Below are 17,852 nucleotides of genomic sequence, written 5' to 3' on the forward strand. Positions count from 1 at the left end.
ATTCGTTTCAACTCAAATTTTGCAAAAAATTGTCATTACAGTTTTGCTTGTACCAAAATTTCAATGTATAAGTGAGTTTATGGGTGTATGTTAGGTCATTTTGTTAATTCTTTAAGACTTTCTACACTCATATTTTTTCAGTAAAAATCCTTCACCCGGGAGTTCCTTATCTTATTGTTTGCATTAAAAGACTAAACAGCTCAATCTTACTTTTAATATTTTCAACATTGAGATGATTCTCAAACCTGATAGCTACGATGGAGAAATTCTATCTCTCTCTCATACGGAATATCTTGACAAATTGATGTTCATTTAATTCAACAGTTTTTTTTTTGAAAATCGGATCTAATCTGCATCGCCACCTCCCCCAGATTAGTGAGCTTTCTATTTATACGCTTTCCAGGCGCACGTGCTATCTTGTACATAGTAACTTACTATATAACAATACAAAAACTGTTGGGGTGGGGGTTAAAAACACACCAAGGGGTAGACACTGAGAAGATCCAAATAGATTTTTTATCTTACAAATAACAAGGCTATTATTTTATACCCTGGTCGACGATTAGTCAAAAAATAATGTAAGGTTAGCGGTGAATAGTGGTGAAAAAACTTTTTTCACCGCAAAACGCTCGCAACTTTTAGCGTTGAATGCGATGAAAGCGGTGAATTTTCGTAAGGTTTTCTAATTTTTAGCCGTGAAATTTTTACTTTCACCGCCCTCACCGGATTTCTTACAAAAAAGAAACCGCCGTACTCGAGTTCTTACCTCTTACCTACATGTCAACAACTTTTTATTCCATAGCGCAATCTGTCACTAACTTCAATGATATTTCCTGTGAATTTAAAATAAGCGTTGAATTTAACGGTGAATATTTGTAAAATTTGCGATTGTAGCGGTGAAAATTTTTTTCCCACCGAATCCTGGTAGCGCTGGTTAAATTTTTTTCGCCGCATTCGGCTGGTAGTGGTGAAAAATTGTCTTTCACCACTTAAGTGGTGTAACAAAATTTTTCACAGCTACCAACAGAAAGCGATGACAAAAATGTTTTCAGCGCTACCAGCAGAATGCGGCGGAAAAAAATCTTTAGAATTCGGTAAAAAAATTTTCAACGCTTAAATCAACGCTGATCATACGATAATTTACCTCAACATCATTTTTTTACATTAAGATCAGCACTATGTTCGTTCGACATATATTATAGTATTAGATTTTTTATTATTACGAGGTTGCTAGTTATTCAGCGTTATTCTTGCATTTTTTTATACAACTATTCCAATGGTTAAACTCTGTAAGATTAACGGTGAATTTAGCGGTGAGTTTTTATAAGAATTGCGATCTTTAACGGTGAAAAAATTTTTTTCACTGCATGAGCTGTGAAAAAAAATTCACCGCTGATAAGTTTTCTTCGCCGCATTCATCGCTTTGAGCGCAAATCTTAGACAAATCTGTTAATCAAATTCACCACAAATCTTAAATCTTTTAGCGATTTTTAGCGGTGACACCTCGACCCAGGTAGGCAATAAACTGAGTTTCAGATATCACTCGATGCGCATACATTATGACGTAGCATTAATCAGAGTGCACAATTTCACATTTCCAGATGAGTCTATTCTGGAGCCATGTCCCTACTACTTTGAGGACACGTGTATGGTACTCGCAACGTGTGGAATGGGCAAAATTGGTACTTTCTTCTATAGTTTTACAAAGCCGTAAAATTCCCTATTCTTTTATTGCTTTAAGAAATTTTTTGGAACATTTTGTGAAAATAGTATTTTTGAGAAATTCTCAATTACTTGGGGTCGATATTTCAATCTAACTTTTCTGGATATTCTTCTGAACTAGGAAGACTGCTATTGTGTGAAAAAGCAAAACGTTTCAAACAAACTTTTAGGTCTAAATTATTATGCGAAAAGTTGGTGATCTGAGAAATTTTTTCAGTCATTAGATTGGGGTTCGATTTTAAAATTTTCAATATTTATGGGTTCAAGCTGCAAGGCGTTATGATGTCTTTTGAACTATGAATAGGCTCAACAGTGAGCTGACTCTCGCCCAGATCAAAAAAATATAGTGAAGGTTTTAAATTGGTGAAGCAAGAGCAACCTTCGTACTCTGCTAGAACCTACCTTTTTCCACTCTTAAACGCGGTTGCAACTTAGATTGTCTCGTAAACACTCAATCCTCAATGAGGCCCTTAAAAACAATTTTGGTCATATAGATAACAAAATTAGGAAAATAACTTCCATTTTAAAAAAAAATATTTCAAGGCAATTTATAATAGTAATCACAATATTGATAACTTATTATACGGTGTTCCTCTCCCAAATAAACTTAAATAAATAGCTCACAGTACTCCAACTGGTCTTGAACTTAAAAACTTTCCAAGTTTAATCTCAAAAATTCTCAAACCTAATCTCACTAAATTAAGTTTGCCAGACTCTCCTCGAGGACTGAACTTCTCAAGTTGATTCGCTAAAGTCGCGATCAAAATCTATTTACTATCTTTTAAAATTCTATTATGCTATCTCTTAATATGCTATCTCTTAATATAATAAATTAGCTCTCAATCGCAACAACTGTATCAGAACGAACTCCCTCTCTAATTGTTTAGCTTCACTTTATACTCACCAACACGCTCCTATCTTAAGCATACAGACCTTAATCTCTTGAGTAAACAATTCAATTTTCAGACACAATTCGCCATATGCCGTCGGATGTTTCGATTTACTATGCAAACAAATCATTTTAAAATTGCTGCTTTCCATTCAACTGCTGCCAGTCATTTTTGAATTCAAACTTTAATTTAAGTCAATAAATTGTGGATTCTTATGTAATCAAACCCGATTCGGATAAAAACTTTATGCACTTTGCGTAAAAATGTTTCACTGTTTCCTTAAGAAGCAACGACATGTTGTTTTAAAAACCTTTTATAGCTACATTTCCGCTATCAATATCAACTAGCTATAATGAGTCTGTCAAAAAAACCGCGTTTTAATTCATTATTAAAATCTCATCTTCAAAGTAAAAGAAATTGTTATTCTGTACTAAAAAACCATTCAAAGATTTCCGTATACTTTAAAATGCTGAACTCACCATTTTTGCTAAAAGCCTAAAATTGGACCTCCAGGGGTCATCAATGGGTCACCTGTCCAAAAATAGGGGTTAAGTTGACAAAATAACCTTTGTAACGAAAATCCATACAAAGATGCGCCAACCCACAATATTTCATAACCTAACTGGCAATAGTACACAAGGAGCAGGGGCTAACACATCGTCCTGTCTGTACCGCGGAGGTCGAAAACTCCTGATCTGGGGTCGAAGTCTCTCCGGGTGAAATCATTTAGAAACTACAGCTTAGCAATTAGTTGCATGCAAAAAGTCAGTCATCAAAGACACTCTGTCAAGACTCGTTTTTTATTGAGTATTTTCAACCATTCGTGAGTGCCAAAAACCGAAGAACACGAGTTCGTCAAAATTGGTACCGGATGGGTGTTTTTTGTTACCAATTATCTCGGTTTATCATATAATTATCGTTTCAACGTCCTTCAGCCGATCAAAAAGCAAATTTCCGGTTATCGGATTTTGGGTCATCGGGTCATCCCAATGCATTGAATTCCGTCGCACCCAGAAGTAAAAAAATAATCATTAGGAAGCTCTTAAAAAGTGATCCTCGGAAAACTATAAAGTTGATACGAACACTCCAAGAGCAACTAAAACTTCATATCCGGCAACAGCGGCGTGCAGCAGTTCCTTGGGTATTGGTCTGGGGTCCGATTTGTCTTGAATTTGGGATTACCCCCATCTTGGTAAATCCTACCCTAAGTTTTAGGTCACGACATTAGTTTTTCGAGGAATTACTATTTCAGTTTGGTTGCTAACTACCCATCTGTCAAAACTGACTTTTTACAGTCAAAAACCCAATAACATATTCTAACCCTTTTCCAAGATCACTCATTGCATTAATTTGCACCTATGTTACTTTGCAACTGATACATGTCCTTATTTTTTACCTAAACAGTCATTTGTGCATACAAATGATTAAAAATCTTCAATTCGCGATGCTTTCGGTGTTAATAAATTACGTGAGGATGAGTGTTCGGATTGGTCCAAAAGTCTTAAGAGCCCGAGAAGACTATTGGGTGTATATTCTTTCAATTTTTGCTTGTTCGCAATTGACATAGATAACAATGGTGGATAGAGCACGACCTCGGATGTCGTACTTCTTAAAAAACAATAAAACGCACTTCAAGTTTGTTTTCGGGTTCTTTTCAGACTACCTAGATCAGTTCAAAATTTGGTTCGATCTCTATTGGATAGCTAAAGTTAACTTAGTCTGATCAATGATAATTGGACTTTGGTCTGATGCACATAAACAGTTTTGTCAAGAAACAGATTTATATTGAAAGCTCCACGTTCTTTGTTCAAAGTTTTTTTGTTTGAGATTTATCAGTTATCTCCCGGCGTGGTTTGGAAATAATAGCTTCTTTTTCAAACAAACAGAAACTTCTTAAGAACTTAAGGATTAAATTAAGCCAAAATTAACTTAGGCTCTTCTAGTTCACCGATTAAAACCAAAAATGATGCATCTTACGCTTTAGCTCCGTGTTTGACTCGTCGAAATATAGGGGTTCCCATAAAATAGTCGGTAAGTTGGAAAGTTGGCTGATAAAAAGAGTTAGGGAGGATGAAAAGGAGCGACAAAACGATGAAAAGTATGTAACAAGTTCTCGGTATATTTGGTTTCGAACGTAAGAAAACGTCGATACGTTCGGGTTGTTCGGCATTGTCGGTTTCGAACTTAAAAAAGTTTTGTTATCATTGTTTTTGGACGCCAGAGATTCGGTATGTTTGGTTTAAGAAGATTCAGTAGGTTCGGTTTTTGAAAGCAAGGGATCGGTTTTTAAACGCAGAAGATCGTCGGTATGTTTGGTATTTAAATGCAAGGGGTCGTTGGTATGTTTGGTATTTAAATGTAAGATATAGTTGTATGGTATATTCAGTATTTAAACTTTTCATACAGATTCCCAATCTGTAATCGGAGTGATTTGCGGTGCCGAATTGCCTATTGTATTATTCCGGATTGATGGGTTAATTCGCGGAGCGAATTCACTATTAATTATATAGTAGAGCAATTCAAAATTTTGAAGACAAAATATGTGTTGATTTGGCGGAGCGAATTCACTTCTAATTTTGGATTGATATTCCGCTTAGCGAAATAGAGCTCAGAATTTGTCTAATACAACTTTATGCTTTGGCGTAGCGATTTCTAGTTTAAGAGAGAGACAACTAGGTTAAATTAAGAAAAAGAGCAGAACGATTAAGATTGAGACAACTAAGACTGATCAACAATTTGATCAAGACAATTGTATTCCAATTGCGGCAATTCAAGATCACAAGACAGGACTATCAGTATGAACAAACAAAATTATCAGGTTCAGGATATAAACAAATTTTACAGACGTGAAAACTTAAGATTGGATCTTCAAACATGAACTAAAATAATGGTTAAAATAAATGGCAATTTAAAGTGAACTAAATTAAATTTAACTAAATAACTTGATTTGGCGTACCAAATCAATAGCTCCAACTCAATGAAATGTACCACTGTATTTATCAGAAAATTAATAACATATGTACTGGTTACTATAAATTAATATTATAATGTTTTTACTTAAGAAAGTTTTGGTCAGACAATTAAGCGTTTGGAAAGTTTTAATCACTGTCACTCTCATAATATCTTTCCGCCTCCCCAACCGTCATTGATTTTTCTGGCCCCTCGTAGTTAGGCGACACGTAGTATTGGGTATGATAGGACTGTGTAGGAGAGTAAGGGCCGACTAAAAAGTCCGTTTCGACGTGTTGGCTCTGAGCTGCGGCCGACTTTATGGATGACATTTTTAATCTGTTTTGAATTTGTGTCTGTTTGATGATTTGTCTTCGTTTACTACGCGAGGGAGCACTAGAACCAGAGGCTCTGGGGGGACAAGTTTGCACAGAAGCTAGCGATTCATCCGACTCAGTCACAGAAGGCGTTGAACGTTGTCTTTTCAGTGGTTTTAGTGCCGCTGTAGCTTTTGTTGCGGCTTTTCGTTTAGGTCTGGTGGGCGGTTCTGCAATTACGATGGATGTCGATGGCATCTCCATTGGCGGCACGAAATCGCAAGTTACTTCTACTGGTTGTTTTGGCGGCGCTGTTATCACTGTTCGCTTAGGCTTTGTGGGCATCCGTACTCTAAGTGCTCGCGTTACGTTCAAGTGTACCGAGGAGACCGCACTGACATCGTCTGCTATTTTTCGGTTATTCATGCGTTTGCCTCCTTCTGGTTTTTTCCTAGCTTCTTTTGCATGATAACTAATGACGTCTTCTGTGATCTTTCCCGTTGGTGTTTTATGTCGGCGATTTGCGTACATTTGTAATTCAGTCTGGCGCTCCGCCTTTCTGCCAAATTTAGCCAAATCTGAATTCCGGATAGTCACATCTCTTTTGCCAGGCTCCTTTATCACCGAATTATATTTATCTGACTTCACCACCGAAGAACGGGGCGCTAGTAAATCATATAGCCCGTCTAGGCTTTTCCTCGATCGCTTTGTTCGTGGTCTCGTTTTGGCGAGTTTTACAGTCAGAGAGGCTTCAGTTTGTAGTACTGGCAGTCCAACCTCGGGGTGGGAGATCACTCTGGGCTCTTTGTCTGGGTCCTCATTTTTCTGTTTTACTGCGTCCTTGTTTAACTTTTCTTTGTTGAGATCAAATTCTATATCACTCCTTTCCTCGTTGTCCAAATTCTCCTCAGTGATTAGTTCTTCCCATCTGACTGTCTCTAGCTCTAAATATTTATTTAAAATATTTTTGTATGTCAAACAACTTGGGTCAGGTTTCGTCGATATATTACTTAATGGAGTATTGGCCTTTCTTCCAAAATGTGCTTCAAAAGGTGATACATTAATAGTCTTTTGACGGCATATTCGTAGTTGGTAAATAATTGAATTTATTGATGCTTTCACATTAAATTGATTTCGCGCCGCCGTTTTAATGCATGTTAGGCGATTCTTGATTGCTTGTATTAGCCTTTCAACTAAACCAATCGCTCTGTGATCGTGTATTGGAGCTTCAATTAACTGTATATTATTTTGACTACAAAACGCCTTAATTTGCTATCCCGTTTGGCATCGTGCTTGATCTAATCTAAATGAACAGTGTAGCAAAACATACCCTTGAAGAAATTTCAAAATGTTATCTGCATTAGCTCTATCAAATACTTCTGCTGTTGGAAATTCTGAAAATCGATCTATACATGCAAGAAAGTAGACCTCTTGAATCTTTTCATTATAGATTGGTCCTTCAAAATCAATTTGAATTTCTTCATTTGGAACTTTGCATAATTTCAATGGGGCCCATTTCTTAGCAGGAATAATAGATTTTAAATTTTTACCAATTTTCACACAAGGGTTGCACTTTGCCGTCTTTGTGATTATGTCCCTGTGCATGTACGGCCACCATGCATGGATTGCCAAGTCTGTCATCCCACATGTTCCAGGGTGGGTGGCATGTATGGCTTCGACAGATGCATCTTTGATTGCGTCGGGAAGGGCTATCCGGTCATCGATGCAAACACATCCATTCTTGACATGAAGGTCTTTCCAGAATGAATGTATGTAAGGCGAGATTTGCTTGCAGCGGTCTTCATTTTCGGGTAAAATGCAGTCCCGCACTTCCTTTAAAATCGCGTCTTTGGTTGTGAGGCTGGCCATTAGCGTACTAGAAAAGATCTTGGTGAGGGCAAAATTGAACGAATCCAAATAGAGATCATCTACTGAGGGTGACGTTACTGTTGTTGTGTCTTTATTAGGGGTGATTGGCGTTGCGGGTACCGCTGGAGCTGTCGACTGTCCCGCCTTGTCGGCAAATCTCACTTTAGAGGGCGTCGATTGTTTGACTTGCATAAAAATTTCTTCATCTGAATTCGAGTGCGACATCATGAGAACAGTTTTAAATTTATTGGCAATACGTTCAAAATTATTTGATTGAGAGGGTAACTGATCGGTAGAGCTATTCAAGGCAAAAAGAGATTGAGGAATGTTAGCTGTCCCGATTTGGCTATTAGAATTTGGGTTATTCGGAGCTAATTTGTTAATTGAGTTATCACTTTCCGTAATTAAAAATATTCTCGATTTCGCGGTGCAAATTCATTGCATAATTTGTTAGTGGAATTTGGAGTATTTGAGGCTTCTTTTATAAGCGGATTTCGCGCTGCGAAATCGACGTAATTATCCGCATTTAATAAGAAGCGTTTCGCGCTGCGTTTAATTACGTCCAATTTTGCCACTATAAATTGCTCGTCATATGCAGATATATTAACAGCTTTTTGTTGCGGGCCGCGAGAGATATAATCTACTAATACCATTTTGGAGCCAGGAAGATGATCGATTGTAAAATGAAATGGTAGTAGACGATCTACCCAACGTGTCAATCGACTATCAAATGATTTGTTAGCCCTATTTTCTCTCATGATTGATAGGAGAGCTCTATGATCAGTTATCACGGTAAATGGTTTGCCGTATAAATAATATTTAAAATATTCAATGGACCAGACAACTCCCAACAACTCAAGCTCATTAATGATATACTTGTCTTTCACAGAATTCAGAAATCGCTATGCAAATGCCACAGTATGCCAACCGTTTGGAGTTCGTTGTTCTAATGCACATCCCAAACATTTACGAGAAGCGTCGCATTTTATACGTGTTTCAAAGTCAGAATTAAAATGCTTATTTTTCCGTTGTTTTCGCAATCTTCTCTTTAATCAATATGAACTGTTTTTTATGTTCGTCCGTCCAAATAAATTTTGTATTTTTCCTAATCAGGGGTCGGAGAGGGTAACATAATTGTGACAGGTTTGGAATAAGTTTACCTAAGTGATGAACTGAGCCCATAAAAGATCTGAGCTTTTTAAGATTTTAAGGTGCTGATAATTTCCCGATTGCATCCGTTTTGTTCGACAAAGGTGTTATGCCTGATTGTGTGATGCTGTGACCAAGCCTTTCGATTTTTTCTTTTGCGAAATGACATTTTGCAAAATTTATTCGTAGATTTTCTTGATCTAACTTTATCAAACATTTTCGTACCAGATCGAGATGTTTTTCTATTCCTCATCTGCTCACTATTAATATATCGTATAAAAAACAGAAAATTTTATCCACTTTTGCGAGGGTACAATTTTATCCACTTTCGCTTTTTGAAATTCAGCCGGCATATCTGTAAGACCGTAAAATCCTGTTTTAAAACAATATGTGCCGGTCATATCTCCGCTTACAATGTTGAAATTACAATGGAGGGCCGTATCATTATGCAAATTGAGTTGGCTGTACGCGTACTGCAAACCAAGAGTTGTAAAAAAAGCCGTCTCGTGCGGCGCGGTTGACAGTGTTTGAGAAATCGTTTGAATTAGCGAGTCTATATTCGGCATTTGATACTTGGTTTTGTGATTGGATTTATTCAGGATTTTAGAATCTAATGCTATTTTGATTGATTGGTCCTGTTTGACAGTAATTACTATCGGAGAAATGAAGAATCAATCAGAGCAATTTGTCAGTTTTTCAATATGTCCTTTGTTCAGCAATTTTTCAAGTTCGATTTTCACCTTCGGTTGCAAATGAATTGGCACTTTTCCAGGCACGGGAGATTAACTCTGGAAATTCCTTTGCTAATGATTTTTTATTTGCACATGGTGGTTCTTTATTATTGACTTCTGTATTCGGGCAAGGTTTTTGTGATATAGTTATTCCTAATTGATCGAAAATATCGCGTCCGAGAATTGGTCGAAAACCGTCAGCTTCGACCTTAATTTTTGCTTTCTATATTTTTCAATCATTGCACCGAACTGGCGTTCTTAAAGTTCCTAAAGTTGCGACAATATCATTCGAAAAAGACTTTAATTCTAATGGTTTTTTCTCCGACCATTGTGATTGCGCACAGTTATACATTTTTTCTCTGGCGGGCAACATATTGATAATCATACAACCGCAACCAGAATCGAGGAGCAAATGATAGTCTGTATTGCCGATTGTAATCGTCATGTTTTGCAACGCAATTGGCTGTGAACTTACATTTTCTATTGTCGCAACGTAATTATCATTCTAAGAATCATAGTCAGAGTTAAATTGTTCATTATATTTTATGTAATTGACGTTTTGATTTTCCTGACTAGTGTTTTGATCTGTAGTGTCAACAGTTTCTACCTTGTTTATACGATCATTTTGACGTGAAGTTCGTGCATTAGTAGGCTTTTTCCGACATACCTTGGCAAAATGGTTGAGCAAACCACAATGATTACATTTTTTCTCATTGCAGGGCAAACTTGTCGGTGCGTTGTTTTCCAAGCTTGACCACAACCTCTACATTGGCCAACCGATGCACGATTAACTGCTATTCTGCCTGACGGATTTACACTTGCACTCGCGCCGCAAAATCGATTGAACGATTGTATTGCATTCATTGTATTGCCAGTTGCGCCGTTATTGGATGATATTCTCTGCTGATTCTGATGGCCCATTTCCATATTGACCGCAATAATGAGTGCTCTTTCTGGGTCAACTGTGTCGCGAAGAAGTTCGTGTTGTATGTCATCGTCCAGCATGTTTGTGATGAAAATATCCCTGATGATCACCTCCTCGCGATTTTCAAAGTCGAAATTTTCCGCCAGTTCTTTCAAAATGGTGTAGAATTGTTCTACCGTTTCTCCTTTTTTCTGCTTTTGTGAGAAGAACACATACCGGTTGAATGTGATGTTTCGTGGGCGAACGAAAGCTATCTCTATCTTCTCCCAAAGTTTCTGAGAGTCGTCAGGTCATAGATATTATCATGAGGAAACTTTTGTGTCAATAAACGTCTTCCCTCTGTACAGATGCTGAGGTACAAAAGAGACACACATTTTTGGTCGCATAGATGCCATGGTCGTTTCCCGCACAGTACTCCCGCTTCTGTTATCTTCCTACATTTTAACTCCCATTGCAACTTCATTTGACTGTTTCGAATCTGACGGTCTCTCTTCGTTTCATTTGTTGCGTCTTCAATTGGCATCTCGTACTTTGGTTCAGCTGGCAATCTTACCGTTGTCGGCTTCGGCTGAAGTAGAGTGTCCAGTGTTATATTCTCTCCCGCAAGAATTGCGAGCTTTATTTGGATCCGCTTTTTCTCCCGTCTGATTGGTGGGTCCGACGTTGGGCGTTCACAAAATGGCTCTATCGACAATGGTGTCTTTCTAGATTCACGAGCTGGCTGCGCCATGTCATACAGATTCGCTATCTGTAATCGGTGTGATTTGCGGTGCCGAATTGCTTATTGTATTATTCCGAATTAATGGGTTAATTCGCGGAGCGAATTCACTAATAATTTTATAGTAGAGCAATTCAATTTTTTGAATACAAAATATGTGTTGATTTGGCGGAGCGAAATCACTTCTAATTTTGGATTGATATTCCGCTTAGCGATATAGAGCTCAGAAATTGTCTGATAAAACTTTATGCTTTGGCGTAGCGAATTCTGGTTTAAGAGAGAGACAACTGGGTTAAAATAATGATTAAGAGCAGAATGATTAAGATTGAGACAACTAAAACTGATCAACAATTTGATCGCGACAATTGTATTCCAATTGCGCAATTCAAGATCACAAGACAGGATTATCAGTATGAACAGACAAAGTTATCAAGTGCAGGATATAAACAAATTTAACAGACGTGAAAACTTAAGGTATGATCTTCAAACATGAACTAAAATAATGATTACACTAAATGGCAAAAATAAGTGAACTAAATTAAATTTAACTAAAAAACTTGATTTGGCATACCAAATCAATAGCCCCAACTGAATGAAATGTAACACTGTACCACAAAACGTAAGATCGTCGGTGTTTTCGTTTTTAGATGTGAGAAATGGTAGTTTTTTTTTCATTGGAATATTGAGTTTTTCAGTTTATGGTGAAGTCAAGCATTATGACCGCGTGCTTTTTGCAGGAATCTTGGAGAAAAGTTCTGAAAGCATGTGCAAAATTATTGAAAATATTTGTTTAGCTCGCTCTCGAAATGAATTCAACGAATATAATTTTTTTGTTTATTTTGAACTCCAAAATGTAAAACACTTTTTGAACTTCGAAAACAATTCTGTTGGTTATTCCAAATTCACCGAGATATGACATGATTTCTTGAAGTTTACAAGCAAAATTTAAGACGGTTGATTACATTAAGACCGTTGATCTCTTCGGTCTGGCGGGCTAATCTAGCAGGCTTTCTTTCCGATGCCTTCAATCAACAGGCGGGAAAAGAAGGATAAAATTGATGGAACAGTTTGATCTCCTATTGATCACCAGATTGATAATTTTCGGTTCTGTGCTCGAAAAGCAAAGTTTATTTTCGAAAAAATAAAGTTAATGTTTGCAAAAGTTTGCACGAATATAATTTCCTCGGACATATTTAGAGAATAGGGTCAATATGGTTCACCAAAACAGTAAGAATTTTAAATTTTAGTACGATCTTTATTAATTGCCGTCAAGGAGCATCCTTACAACTTTTGACAACTTCTCAAGTATTTCGAAAACTTTTTCAATTGATCTCGCTTAACCTAGTATAAAAGCATTCTCAGTGGTTCGCACAATCACTGATAATACTATTCGAGCACAATCTATGAAAATTTTCAAATCTTTAAAACTGAAAGTTGAACATAACTTTTGAAAGTTGAAAGAGTCATCTAGAAGCGTTAAATAGCTTTTGAGATGTTTATGGGTCAATCTTTGCTAGGGAGCAACAGCAACTCAACGGTTCTAGATGATGCTTTCAACTTTCCAGAGTGATCTTCAAATCTAATTTTTAAAGATGTTTTTATTTTCGGTCGTTTTTAAATGAAGACAAACATTTTCAGTAATTTCTGTTGATTATTCACATTTTTCAGAAAAATCCTACTTATCTAAAAGGATCTCGCTTTTATCTTTATCGAAAAAAAGTCTCCCAACCTTAAGGATATCAATTCTTTGATTTTGCTTAATGACAGTCACACGGGAAAAAGTTTGATCTTTTTGAAAGTCTTAAAGGATTTTTTTAATTGTGAAAATTGACGAACCATATCGATAGTTAAGAGGTGAGCAAAATTAGTCGATTTTCTGAGTGCAAATAGTTTTATAATCTTAAAATATGGACCAGAACGTTTCAAATTTTTTTGCCTTACGCTTTTATCTCTGCTGCTTTGGAGCATTTGTCACCATATAAGGGAAATGTGAGCGTTGTTCGTCTGCGATATTCAAGATAAATACAAGCGATAAAAGGTTTAGGAAGTTATCAAAAAGGTTATCAAATTATATGATAGAAAGTAAAATAAGATATTCCTAAGTGTGTTTCTATAGCTACATAGCAAATGGCTGTAATGACGATGGACTTTAACCGAGCTGGTAGCTTGAACCTCATTCAGCGACTATACTTTTCTTTTCAATTCAACTCATTACTTCGTGTGATTTTTTTCAATTCTATTGGTCAATCGCAAGAGATAAAGCTTTGTAATCAACATCAAAGCCCAGTAATATTTTGATGAGCCCAAAAAATTTGAGTGTTAGACAATATAAATTATTGTATACTCTTGGAGTCTGACATAAATTTATTGCATTGATCTTACAAAATATCCATCAAGAATGATCTGAACCATTTATAGCTTGAAAATTAAGCTAGGCTGTGAAAACTTAATCTTTCTCAATTTTTTACATCAACTAAGACAACGCATTGTGTATAACTTGTATAAACAAATTCAACTAATATAGGTCTAATTGCTCTCAAAGGACCGACGAGCAGTTGGCTTCGGTGGCAAATGGTGTTTAGGGATGCTAGCATTAGGGGTTAGTAGTTAGGTTCAAGTGTTGGGAGCGGTGGTAGGGTTGGGAAGAGTGGATGAGAGAGGGATTCAGATCCTACGGATGAATGAGGGCTCAAACTTTTAAGACAAAGTACCGACCGCTACAGCTTGACATTATCTTCTCAATTAATTTTGGTAGATCGCATTCGCACTGACTAGTAAGGCATAAGGTTCTATGAGAGCAGCTCAATCACTTAATGCTTAAATGTTAATGCCGTTTGTGACGATATAAAGTGAAAAAAATCAGACAAAAAATCAGTCAAGTGACAAGTTGCATTGCAAAAGACCACATGACTAATATTAATGCTACATTATTTTTTGAGAGCAATTAAACGATTTAAAACAGTAGCCACTCTTTGCCATCACAAACAAGTGTTCTTCATAAGTTTCGAGCCTTACCGTAGAGCGTTTAAGCAAAAACGTCAACAAGGGCTAGAAAACATAAGAATCTTGTAAGAAATTACAAAACTATCAAAAATGTAAGAAATGACAAATTAGCTAACAACCAAACGACGAACCAAATTTATTCAATTATTTTTTATATAAAAAAAGTGTTATTTTAAGTGCAACTAATTTTTATCAGAGATCATGTAAATATTTTTAATCATGTATTGTCTTTTTGTAGCTATTTTTTTAGTTTACATTTTTTGAATCCTCAGCAATGAAAGATGTGACAATTTTGCAAAAAATGTACATGAAAATTATACAGAATGCACAGATGCATGTTGCAATAGGCTAAAAACAGCAGATCAAAAGAAAGTGCCTCAACATCCAGGACCCGAATACTTTCACAACTATTCGGAGAACCTTCGTGAAATCTTTCTCCGTGAGCGACCAGCAACATGTCTGAACCCGTGCCCAAATGACGTCATATGCACCAAACCCTTTTACGGTCACACCAACGACAACATTTTTCACGGAGATTCGGGCGGACCTTTATACGTCATCGGCGATTTTCCAGACCCGGAACCTATTTGTGTCTACGGAGTTACAAGTTATATTGGGAAATTTTCTGTGCCTTATTTTGGGACCCAGATTTTGGACTACTTCACGGGTGGAAGTTTCTTTTCCAGCGTTCCGTTTTTCTACGAGTGGATTGTTGACGGAATCGCAAGTTATTATGTGGAAAGAGGATTGCCCCAACCTGGAAATGACTTACCTGAATGGAGATAAAATAAGTTTTTTTTTGGTAAAATTTATTTTAATTTGAAAAGTTGTAGCGCTATAACTTTTGAAGTTGGCTGAGAAATCGTCGACACAATTGGAAAAAATGGAATAAGTAGCCATGGTTTAAAAGCGAGTAAGGTTAAGTTGCAAGATCTTAACCTCACTCGGTTACTGACTCCGGGTGTCTGATATAAGAAAGAAAGTGAAAAGGTTCTTGTATATCTCTCTACAAAACATGTATCTCTACAAAATTTCACGTATCAAAAAATTACAGCTACTGTAATGTTCCCATCGCTCAAATAAATTTGGAGGTTTGAAGCAGTTAATGAGTTTTAAACTCAGTTTTTATCTACTTATTGAAAAGCAAAAATATCAAATCTTTGGATCATCAGCTTCATATTGGTCATATAATAGTGGCTGTAAATGAGAAGTATAGATCAATAGTGAAAGTTAACTTCTTTCTCTTGTGCTTCTTGGAATTTTTGCGTTTAAATATTTTGTATTATTTATGTGCAATGATTGTGCCAAAATTCGCCGAATATGGATAAGTTGTAATCAGAGTTTCCAAAAAACGAATCATTTAAAAATTAACTCACTTTTGGGCCTCAATTTATGAAAAGATTTAGCCGCCAGGCCCTTTTAACTAAAATTACACAGTTAACCGTCCCACTTAAAGTCGAGTAGAAGTCTTTCCTTGCGCACTTTTAGTCAATTTTTGTCTTTTCTTAGGCGTTTTGGGGACTAGCATAGGCCTTTAATGGGTCCGGAAATATCATTTTAGCAGTCAATTCGGTGATCGAGCATTGTCTTTTTATGGGGTCGAGCAAAGACTTTTTTCATACGACTGCTTTTTCTAAACTTGAAATTGTTTATTCGTTTCTTGAGTCAGTATATACTAAAGCAGAAACTGAGCAAGAACAATCAGAATTGCACTGAAACAGTCAAGTCTAAAAGACATTTGGCAAATTGTCAAAAAATTTCATAATTTTTTCAAAACTCTCCATTATTTGTCCCCACTGGATTATATTGCCAATTTACTTGAATAAAAGAAACTAGCCAGCATAATTGATGGGGCCTGGTTGCCATTAGTCATGATAAAAATATGGTGTTATCAGTTGTTTTTTTCTTCCAAAAACAACGAAAGGGACTTTTGATTGAGTAGGAGTTCTTCAGTTTTGCAGCAGAAGAAGGCGTGTATTTGTTGACTCTGTAATAAGCATTGATGTGCAAAAACTCCTAAGTAAGTGTTTTGATGCAGGAAAGACTCATGAAATGATTTTAAATCGATTCATGGTTTTAAAATTGCTTGACTTAATTCTGCTAGATCAATACTTTATTGTTACTTTGTGTCCAGCAAACGTCGAGCATGATAATTTAGGATAAGAAAAAGTTCATTATATAAAATTTTGTTCACGCAAAAAGGAGTTGAGTACCCGGGCTGACCATCCAGAGCATTGCAGTACTGAATCAGTGTAAATCGATAGACTGTATATAGCCATTTTTACACTTGTACATATTATGTTCATGTCAAAATAGAGACTGATCAGTCTATTTATCAGAGTAAAATTGGTATTCTGTTTTTAACCCGATTTTGATCTGCCCATTACTGTTTTCATACAATTATCAGCTTAATTAACATTATTGTATACCTATTGTCAGCCTAAAACCATTCTGTTCTAAACCTGTTTCAGCTCTGATTGTCAGCCTAAAATACACTGTTTTTAACCTGCTTCAGCGCTGATTTTCGGTCACCCCACAAGCATATTCACACCATTTTGCTTCACAGCACAGGCATATTCACACCATTCTGCATCACACCACAGGCATATTCACACCATTCTGCATCACACCACAGGCATATTCACAACATTCTGCATCACACCACAGGCACACCCCACCACACACACACACACACATGCACACACACATGCACATGCACACATAAATACACGCACACACACGCACACATGCACTCCTGTAAAGTGACCCGGGACATCGTGAGTACACTTGTTAAATGACCCGGAAGGTCGAGAATATACCTGCTCTGGTTATACAATTATGCGAACGCACCCCGAACGCTCCCCGAACTCACCCCGAACGCACCCCAAACGCGCCGCAGACAGATCCCGAAATATCTAGTATCAATGAAAATAGAATTATTCACACAGTACGTAGTATGAATGTAGCTGTTTTAACTGGTAACGTGTCGTTACAGCAAAATGCATGCAATTTGCATGCATTTTGCATGCTTTTCTGACATGCTCAGCATGTTTCAACATTTTCGAAAATTTTACACTACTAATTTTACGCAGAAACTATTCTGAACAGTCTGAATAGCTGTTCTGTTTTTTTTCTGGGCATAATGACCAACTTTTTAACTGTAAATAAGCTATTTCAGTACTGGTTCTACAAAATAGTATGGATATACTCAGGTTCAGTACTGAAATACTTTGGGTGCTAAGCCCGGGTACGACATTTTGGGTCAAGCGGAGTTCCAGTGTGAATAGACTTTGTGACATATGCTACAGTCCAACTGTCATTTGAAATCAATTCAAAGTTCTTTCATGGACTATCTGTTTCGAGGACTGTCTTTTCATGCCATTTTTTGGTCGAGTGATGTCTTTTCATAAGTCGAAGTCTAAACCTGGGTATATTCAATAACGGTAGCGTCATTTTTTGTTGCTTTGTTTCGTTTTTTAATGCTTCATATCATTTGTTCATGACGAGTCTTCATGGCTGGTTTTTACAGTGGTCCAGCTTTTTAGTATTTAATGTTATTTTGCTACATTTGATTTCAAG

General features: G+C 36.6%; 1 protein-coding gene across 2 annotated transcripts; it reads left to right on the top strand.

Annotated features, from left to right (window-relative positions):
- Positions 1-1,538: 1,538 nt before the first annotated feature.
- On the top strand, positions 1,539-15,108 carry LOC142357611 (uncharacterized). Of its 2 annotated transcripts, none has more exons than XM_075409160.1 (2): positions 1,539-1,682; positions 14,647-15,108. In XM_075409160.1, exons 1-2 carry the CDS (start codon positions 1,547-1,549, stop codon positions 15,057-15,059), a joined length of 549 nt encoding a protein of 182 aa, XP_075265275.1. In that variant the 5' UTR covers positions 1,539-1,546; the 3' UTR covers positions 15,060-15,108. The 2 variants fall into 2 exon arrangements, with proteins under 2 accessions (XP_075265275.1, XP_075265276.1); XM_075409161.1 differs by having other exon boundaries at positions 14,662-15,108.
- Positions 15,109-17,852: the final 2,744 nt, after the last annotated feature.

This window comes from Convolutriloba macropyga, unplaced genomic scaffold, assembly GCF_964194025.1.
Source record: "Convolutriloba macropyga unplaced genomic scaffold, txConMacr16.3 SCAFFOLD_5244, whole genome shotgun sequence".
NCBI lineage: Eukaryota > Metazoa > Xenacoelomorpha > Acoela > Convolutidae > Convolutriloba > Convolutriloba macropyga.

Bases quoted from the DNA above. Each gene is read 5' to 3' on its own strand.
- LOC142357611 (XM_075409160.1), top strand. From the start codon at position 1,547: ATGCGCATACATTATGACGTAGCATTAATCAGAGTGCACAATTTCACA. The intron at 1,683-14,646 runs GTACTTTCTTCT...ATCAAAAGAAAG, and splicing joins GTGTGGAATGGGCAAAATTG to TGCCTCAACATCCAGGACCC.